The sequence below is a fragment of the Siphateles boraxobius genome, unplaced genomic scaffold, assembly GCF_051911475.1.
Source record: "Siphateles boraxobius isolate OS27281-9 unplaced genomic scaffold, OSU_SipBor_1 94, whole genome shotgun sequence".
Lineage (NCBI taxonomy): Eukaryota > Metazoa > Chordata > Actinopteri > Cypriniformes > Leuciscidae > Siphateles > Siphateles boraxobius.
In genome coordinates this window covers 685,483-695,000 of record NW_027509224.1, presented here as the reverse complement: position 1 = coordinate 695,000, position 9,518 = coordinate 685,483, and the positions used below count along the sequence as shown (strand labels likewise).

General features: G+C 40.5%; 1 protein-coding gene across 6 annotated transcripts in view; it reads left to right on the top strand.

Moving 5' to 3' along the window:
* The window catches only part of tp53inp2b (tumor protein p53 inducible nuclear protein 2b), a 9,758-nt gene extending 580 nt beyond the window's left edge, over nucleotides 1-9,178 (top strand). For 2 of the 6 annotated variants that reach the window (XM_077224935.1, XM_077224937.1), the window contains exons 2-4: nucleotides 1,202-1,542; nucleotides 3,730-3,859; nucleotides 5,408-9,178. In XM_077224935.1, coding sequence (XP_077081050.1) covers nucleotides 1,419-1,542; nucleotides 3,730-3,859; nucleotides 5,408-5,675 — 522 coding nt within the window. In that variant the 5' untranslated portion in view covers nucleotides 1,202-1,418 and the 3' untranslated portion in view covers nucleotides 5,676-9,178. Of the gene's footprint in view, nucleotides 1-1,201; nucleotides 1,543-3,429; nucleotides 3,860-5,407 lie in introns of all 6 variants that reach the window. The other 4 variants (XM_077224931.1, XM_077224932.1, XM_077224934.1 and 1 more) reach the window with 2 other exon arrangements.
* The last annotated feature ends 340 nt before the right edge of the window (nucleotides 9,179-9,518 follow it).

Genomic DNA, 9,518 nt, shown 5'->3' with positions numbered 1-9,518 from the left:
ACGGTTTTCTGATTTCTCTTCTCACAGAATCCGTTTTTTAAAATAGCATTCATGCCAAAATTGTGTTTTTAAGTCGACGTTGAATGCCAATGGATGGATCCCTTTTGGCATTTTGCGTAAGGGACAAACCTGTATATTCAGCAACATTGGCCGTTTATCGACCCGTTTTTGATTAAACCAGCTGTATTATTGAATAGAATGTGATTTTTCGGGTTGATATATACAGTCTGTGGTTATGTATGTGATTTGAGAGCGCTGGTAATACCCTTGATCCGAGCTGTCATTGCTTTGACCCTTTGCGCTCAGTCTCTCTCTCTACGCTAAAACCTTTTTATCTTAATCAACGCATTATGTTTTGATGTACGCATTCAATTTGACCTAAAAGGATAAAAAAACTATTTTTATACCTTGTTGAAGTCATAAACAGTTTTTTTCTTGTTTCTATCAAAACGAACCTGCTTCTCCTCTGTTGTTGCGTACTCTGTCCGCTAGTCTGAAGAGGGCGGGGTCTGTTGCGTCTATGGCGTCACAGCATCATCAGTCATCTGAAGCCCCGCCCACTGACGGCCAGATTCGCATATTCGCACTGCCTGCCTGTAGGGGAGCCATTGGGACTGAAATTAAAAATCAGTTTAATTCAGTTCAGTGAATTAAAAATAAGATTATATGGTTGACATTAAAATAAACTGTTTATCTATTTAATTATTTAACACAAGAAAATAATAAGAATGGATATAAACTCATCATCACCTAAATATACTTTCTAATGTGCATAAATGAACATTAAATAAGCTTGTAAATGTATGAATAGTTGATTGATTTTAAATCTCTAATTTTTTTTAAATTCTAATCATTTTAATTTAACTGATTAATGAGTCATATGGTTTGCAAATAGATGTTGATGAACAGACAGGCAGAGAATTATGCAAATAATATTATGATAATATTCTGGCCTGGGTGAATCCCATTACTGTCAAGAACAGGTACTGGTCATATTTCATATATTCCGGTCATAGTTAACAAGTTCTGTGCACATCAAGGAAGTTCATCAAGCACATCAAGTAATGTGTCCTACTTGATGTGTACTTAAAAATGTCTTTAAAAAGTCTTAAATTTACTTTCATAAACCCTGAAAAATATTTCATGATATGGTTTTCTTGACCATCCCTCCTGCTCTTTTTTCTGTCTTTGTCAAATGTAGATCTTTGCACCACAACAACCAAGTGAGACCTTATATTGTACTGCGCCTTCTCTGAGACTACAAAAAAAGGCCAATACGTCTGTGATCAACCAGCCATCTGTCACATCACTGAAAAAAAAAACATCAGTCACTATAGTTAATAAAACAAAACAACAATTTCTAAGGCAGCTATCCCTCAGGAAACAAAAAACTGTGACCTTTGACCTCCGAGGCAGCCATGTTCCAGCGGCTCAGCAGTCTGTTCTTTGGGAGCGAGGAAGAAGGTACTCCAGAACTAAAGGGACCAAAGCCCTGTGTGACTGAGGCTGATGAAGAGGGATGGCTAATGGTCAATCTGCCCGGTGAGTGTCCTACACAAACAACGAAAAACACTGTCTTTAATGGGACCTAAATTTATTAAGGTAGCTTCAGAGTATGTTGGGGTAACAAGGCAAAATTCTACTGTATACAGGGGGATTAATCTATATGAATTCGTAAAACGTTGGCTTGGTTCCAAAACCTAGTGAACTGCCTCACTATTTACTGTCTATATAGGCAATTATCTTCTAAGACATCATTATCATAACCACCATGGAACACTTTTCACAAAAAACGCAAGAATTGTCAAATGCTAACATTGTTGATTCCAATAGCGTTTGACATTAGCATGTTGCTAAGCTAAAGACGTGAACATACTTTACTTGAGTATGTTAACATTAATACTTCTAGGTACATGAGCTCAATTTTGTGTTTCGCTTTTTACCCCCGGAACGTGATTTTTACTGGGGAGCCCCTCACCCAAAGGAACTCACTTTTTAACCCTCAATGTGATTTTTACTGGGGAGCCCCTCCCCCCTAACCCCTAGGAACTCCCTTTTCAACCCCCCCCCCCCCCCAATTGTGATTTTTACTGGGGAGCCCCTCACCCCAAGGAACTTTTTATTTTTAGCTTTTTATCCTCCGAAATTTGATTTTTACTGGGGAGCCCCTCCCCACCTCACCCCAATGAACTCCCTTTTTACCCCCAGAACATGATTTTTACTGGGGAGCCCCTCCCCGCCTCACCCCAAGGAACTCACTTTTTACCCCCCCAATGTGATTTTTACTGGGGAGCCCCTCAGCCCCTCACCCCAAGGATCTTGCTTTCTATCCTCCAGAACGTGATTTTTACTTGGGGGAGCCCCTCACCCCAAGGAACTCGCTTTCCACCTCTGAACATGATTTTTACTTAGGAGCCCCTCATCCCCTCACCCCAAGGAACTTGCTTTTTATCCTCCAGAACGTGATTTTTACTTGGGAGCCCCTCACCCCAAGGAACTCGCTTTTTAGCCCCCAGGGTGCAATGGAGCTATTTTTGGCTGTGATGGGGCAGGTTTTGAATAGCAAATGGGCTGGTTTTGTTATGCAAACCTGGCAACCCTGTTTGTGTTGTTAAATTGCCATTCACAAATCCTCTCCTGCTTCACAGGTAATTAAGTGGTTATTAACTGCTTCACAGTTTATTAAGGATAGTAAAGTGCTTATAGAATGTGCACTCTGGAATGTCCCCGAAAGAAGTATGTGTCGCTAGAGGAGAGAAAGGTGGTGATGATTGATTTTCCCCCCACCCCATGGAATGCAATTTCAATCGAGGGGATTGCCAACCTGCCCCCGCCCTGGAACTTGATTTTTACCCGAGGGGAACAATCTATGCACATAAATGTGAATAAAATCACATATCGCAATGTTGAGCCACTCAAAATCAATGCAAGGGAAATTCCTTCACTACCTGAATAATAATCTGGTTTAATAAACAGTCATTAAATGATAACTTTATCACCCTCTTGAGCTCTGAGGTTTGTCACACCCACAAAACATAAGTAAGGTGAAGTGTGGAATTTCTTTGCCAATCTCCCCCATTAGTAATTATTCCCAATAGTCCAACCCCAAGTATCGCCAAAAGTTGAGGCAGTGCTACATATCACTAGGCTTTAGAACAAAGTCATTGAGGCTCTATAAAGAAGTCCATGGTGATTAGAGAATAGCAATATTTTAAAAGGGTTATAAGAAACTAATGACAGTATTCCTATTCTCTATGTTTTTCTGTTGTTTCTGTATCCCTTCTTATTTCTCCATATTTGAATGAATTCCTTTTTCTGGTATGTGTGCTCATGGTACTGGCATCCCCCATTCGCATGGCTTCAACCAAACCTTACACATTCTGGAAATACACCCTGTTCTGTCTTCTATCTCTTCCTACTTCACTTAAGGCGAGGATGGGCCAGAGGTAGCATCAGTAGCACATCCCTGTCCCCGCAGTGAATGTCATGCATCTCAGATATGTGGCCCCTCTCCTCATACCTGCAAAAGCCGCAGGACTAGAGCAGGCAGGAGAGAGGCAGCACATCCTCCCTCCCCTTCCATCTGCTCTCCTCCTGATCCCGCCTCCTTCTCTCACCTTGAGTCAGTAGAAGTGAATGTGTTGTTAAGCGAGCGGGGCTCGTGCTCCTGTAGTGACTGCAGCATGGATGAGAGCTGGTTTGTCACCCCTCCCCCCTGTTTTACTGTAGAGGGAGCCACGGCGGAGGCTAGTCCCATGGAGGACCTCCTTATCGAGCACCCCAGCATGTCCGTGTACGTCTCGGCTGGCCCTCTCCCTCCGATGGAAGAGAGCACCACCAGCCTGGCCGGCAGTGTTAGGTAAATTTCACTTCCACAGTTAGCAAAGTTTTACACATGTAACTCTGTATTGTAAACAGATGCAAGATTTACATTTATGCATTATTGGTTTTCAAACCTGTCCCCCAGCACTGTACATTTTGTATGTCTCCCTTATCAGACACCTAATTCAGGTCTTGCAGTCTCTACTAATGAGCTGATGAGTTGAATTAGGTGTGTTAGATGAGGCATAAGTGCTTGGGGGCCTCCAAGACAGGTTTGAAATCCGCTGATTTAGCATACTATTTTATCCGAAGCGACTTACAATAGAGCAGACGCCACCAACCCTGCTCCTGGAGAGCTACCTCCCTGCAGGGTTCAGCTCCAACCCCAGTCAAACACACCTGAACCAGCTAATCAAGGTGTTCATGGTTAGCTGGAAATTACAGGCCAGGTGTTTTGGATCTGAAGTCTGTAGGTAGGTAGCTTTTCAGGAGCAGGGTTCGAGACTCCTGCAATAGAGGAATATCAGCAATTCATCACAGAGCCGACAATGTTTGTAGTAAATAAATTCCAGGTTTATTAGGAATCTAGATTAGAAAACAAACTTCAGAAGAGAAATGCAGAGAAAACTTTTTTACTTTTTTGCACACAAAAAGAAACCAGGTGACTGATAAAATGTCAGACAAAAACATGGAAGGACTAACACATCATTATTTATCGCTTGATGACATTAACATTTTGTTCCACCTAATTCAGGGGTTCTCTGGTCGAGGTCCACTGTCCTGCAGAGTTGAGCTCCAACCCTGATCAAAACTTGCCTGCCTGTAGCCTTCTAATAATCCCGAAGACCTTGATCATCTGCTTCAGATGTGCTTGATGAGGGTTAGAGCTGATCTCTCCAGGTCTCCAGGATTGCCCATCCCTGGTTTAGCTCCACCCCTAATCAGACTTGAACCAGATAATCAAGGTCTTCAGGATTACTAAAAAATTGGTTAATTTGGTCGGAGCTAAATTCTGCAGGACAGTGGATCTCAAGGGCCAGAATTGCACAGCCCTGGCCTACTTATACTATAAAAAAATTAGCTTATTATACTTCCACCTAGTGGATGATTATTTTACAAAATTTGGTACACCACCTCTTAAAAATGCCCTACACTAATATTCTCACTATCATAAAGATCAGACATTTCTAATTGGACATATTGGCTCCTGAAATTTGATTGGCTGTTGATAGACATTTTTGCTCATCTGCAAGCCAATGCATTTAAAATCTGTATACGGATATGTAAGCACTTACACCAGGGGTGTCCAATCCTACTCTTGGAGGGTCTCTGTCCTGCAGACTTTAGCTCCAATCCTAATTGAACACACCTGAACCAGCTAATCAAAATCTTCAGGATCACTAGAAACTTGGAGCTACAGGAGCAGGACTGGATTCTCCTGACTTAAATCAAATAAAAATCATGCTGAATATCAAAAACTGGAAGGCCGCTGTCTTTAATTGTGACTTCCATCTTACTACTTTTTTCACATTCCAGTTTCACACCATTATTTCCATTCGCACTCAAATGTTTCCCATTCTTCCAGCAGGATGTCTGAATCAGCAGTGCCTTCTGTGACCAGGAGCAGCATGACCACACGGGTGACCCGAGGAGCGGCCGCACAGGCAGGTGCCCTAGCTAAAGTCACCCAGGTCTCCAGGGTCCAGAAGGCCAAAGCCCGCACTGAGCGTCGGCACCTGGCACGCAATCGCATACAGCGCCAAAACCGTGTGCGTGAACAGGTCCAACGGCGCACAACCCACACCCACAACTCCTTCCTGCACCAACCGTGCCAGCGCAACATCTGCCACTGAGGCATCAAAGTTTACATTGAGGGCATTATTACACATAGACAACCCAAGAAACCCATCCCTACCACTGAATCCCCCTCCTTCTCAAATGTCCTCTAAAGTCCTCCTATTGCTTTCACTCGTTTTACATCCATTATGTTATTCAGTTTCATATTAATTAGGTTTGTCCTTGAGCACAAGCCAGTTTATCTTTATCCTCTTCTCACTCTCATCTGGCAGGCAGGCCACCACAAAGCACAATTACTCTGTCTAAGATTATCCGTATATATGCTTAAATGCCATGTACCTCCTGTGTGTCCTTGTAACATCTAAATCTGTTTCCCAATCTGGGAGTATAGCAGAAAAGGAGACGCATGCAAACTCTGTATCGTTACATACAACATCCCTCTAAATGTATAACACTGACACTTCAGGTACATCAGCGCTGTTTGTTGAAATATAATGAGGTTCATTTTTCACATTTTTTTTAGTTAGCAGAAAAAAGAGCCAACCATTGAACCCATTTACCCTAAAGCCCTGGGTATACTTCACTTTCGGTGTTACGCTCTGAGCCTTTCAAAGTATACTCTTTGGTCGTGAGCAAGGAAAGGTGTGTTCGGCGCGTGCGCACTATCTAGTGGACTTTGGTATTTAATCGCTTAAATCACTCACACACGTGCCGCTGTACGTGCACCGTTCACCATCAGGGAACGCGTACAGCCACAGTATACGTTGGGCTTAAGGTTTCCAGAAGAGAATTGTACCTAGTAATGTAATTTAGTAAAGTCCTACAGCAACGGAAGTCACTTGAAAACAACAAGAATGAAAAGTATGTAGATAAAAGTGTGAGCAAAAATTAAACTGATAAAAGCAGTTGAGAGTTTACAGAGCAAGACAAATATAGTGGAATATGTTTGCAAAGAGGTCATTTCAAAGTAGATGTTGCTGCATGATTTTCAACATTATGGTGCTAACTTTAAAAGACATTCAGTGCCCAAACAATTTAATTTCATTGATTGCTATTATATGACATCTGATAGGGAACAATTTCATAGGTGTGCTCCTGCAAAGGCAGAACCCTTCCTAGAGAAGTCAGTTCCAGGGGGAAAAAATGGTGGAGAAAGTGGGCAGCATCAATTCTATAGATACTCAGCATGGTAAGGAATACCCCAGTGTATTTAAAAATAGATATTTTCACCCAATATGTATGTGTAGCCTACCATGAATTTGTGTTTATTAGAGTGTTGCCTTGCATTAGCTTAGCAACATGCTTACATCTAACTTTACTGAAATTGAGTCTCTTGAGGCAGCTTCTTAAGTAATCAAGCTCCCTATATTTTGCAACGGAGCCTGTAGTTAAACTGAGGGAGGGCCCATCATAGACTTGACTGATACTATGCCAACAACACTCGATTAATTATTATTTTTCAGTGATCTTTTAGGGATATAGCTGTTTAGCATTTCCCTAAAATGTGACGTGAAGCTGAATTATAGCTCCCTGTCAACATCTGATCTAATAGGAAAAGATTGCGGGAGTATCGGGGCAGTGTGCAATGTCTTTACAGGTCACATGATCAACATATAGAACCGAGGAGAGGTTGCCATAGGCTATATATAATTCTGTATGTGCAGGAGAGTATAGATTATGACTGGTTATTTGCTTTGTGGAGGATTATTGATGGGTGACTCTTACAAAAAATGTCAAGAATCTTAAAATGACCTCAAAATGAAAAGGAAAACATTATACTTTGCTTACAAAAATAGCCCCCCCCCTCCCCCAAACCCCATATATATGTGCTTGTCCATTGATGTAAATGCTTATTTTTTTGTTTTCAGTGTAACAAAAAAAGACTAGAAAGTTCCCCTGTCCTGACGTGTAATACTTGTGTGAGAAATCACTGTGACCACAGAGACAAAGAACGAAATATTATGACCATTTTTCTGTTCCTCAATTCATCTGTTTTCAGACGATGTAATTATTTGCATTTCATCATGCCTCTTAAATTGATTATATGATTGTGATTTACATCTTCAATGCCTTCTGATGTTTGCCTGTCAGAGGTTGTTGGGTCAGCGTCTCTCTTGTGACAGATTCGGCGCACATGCACTCACATTAACTATCCTAAAATGTGCTCTTCCTCGATAGTCAGCAAATACCCTCAGCACATTTACAGGAAATGCGTCCACCACATTGTGATCTATCTTATGTGTATTCAGTAATGAATAGACTAACAATGGTGCTGAAAGTATATAATTATATGACTGTTTGTACATTTTTTGAGGTCTTTGAGAAGTTTGCACTGTCATACGTTTTATGGAGAATCATGGTATTTAGCAGTATGTTTCGTTTGCATTGGTGAATGAGATGCCATTCCAACATGCATGAGTTGGGTAAAAAAGCTACCTTAAGAGGTAGCCTAAACAATTAGTTGCATTCAAATGTATATAATTGCAATCTATTTACAGTTCAGTGTTTGCGTTTTGAAACATCACCTTCCTGTTTTCATGGTATCGTTTAACCGTATGTTGCTCCAAAAACTTGAGTACACTTCCGTCTGCTGGGTATTTTACGAAACAAACCAACATTTGCCATGTTGTCGATACCACTGTTGTTACATTATTTGATTTTACATGCAATTCTCTTTATTTCGTCTGTCATTTAATGTTTAATCATTTTAAGAATTCTTCTTCTGGTCTTTCCTATCACCTGCCAAAATCTGTTAATCTATTATTGTAGTTAGCTATCTCTTAACAAAATAATGTAAGTATAATGTAAATCTAAATATGCTTTTATTTCTTTGTTTTCATTTGAAATGGACTGATTTTTCATCGTATTGACTCTACAGAGAGAGCAGTACGAATGTTAGTGATGCATCTAGAAAAATCCAATGCCCTGTAGCCTTACAAGGGTCCTTAACATCGTCCACTCGAAGGTCGTCTTCTCTTCGCATTGTTTGTATTATATTCGATGAAATGAACAATGCAATATCGCGTAATGAACATAAAATCAGTGATCTCTGCCCTCTGATGAGATCCACCTCTGTTGTTCACCGTCACAGCCGGGCACTGTATACTCTGTGTTATTTTTCTCTCTGTGTGTGTGTGTGTGTTCAATATGATTAATTTAATCTGTGGGACTATAGAATGATGTCCGTTAGCCCTCATGAGAGGCTGGTGGAAGCAAGTATAGTTATTGTGATTTAAGGGAGGGTTGACTGAAAACATGAAATGAGAAAAAAAAAGGACAAAAATAAATATGCTTGTATTTTTCGTCATATTGTTATTTAGAAGAGATGTTCACCTTGGTAACAAAATACAAAAATAGAGTATTATAAAGATTGGTGTCTATGATATCTATGGTGATTGTGCCTTTCACTATTCTGCATGGTTTTCATGATGTGTCGATTGTTTCATCCATACGACACGGGCATCAGAGACCTATGCAAAATACTATGATGGGTTTCCAGCATCCATTCATAAATGCAGGTACCAGACAATAACAATAAACACTCAGGATGCAACTGCAATCTGGACTCATTATTTACCTGTGTGCTTATTTTTTCATCTTCATCCACTTGACTTAAAAATATAGCTATCGACAACGAATATGTTAAACATAAATCTAACTGAAACAATAAAACAAAAAAATAAAAGCCTCTCTCTATAGACATTTCAAAGAATACCACAATACTACCATGGTAGCTAGTATTTTTTGTTTGCGTTGCCTGCTACCCTACATAAAAATAAGGGTTAGCTACAGTGTAAACTTAATTACTACACCCACATTGTCCATTATTCTGAAAAAACTCAGTGTGTTTGACATACATTTGGTTACACACACACACACACACACACACACACACACAC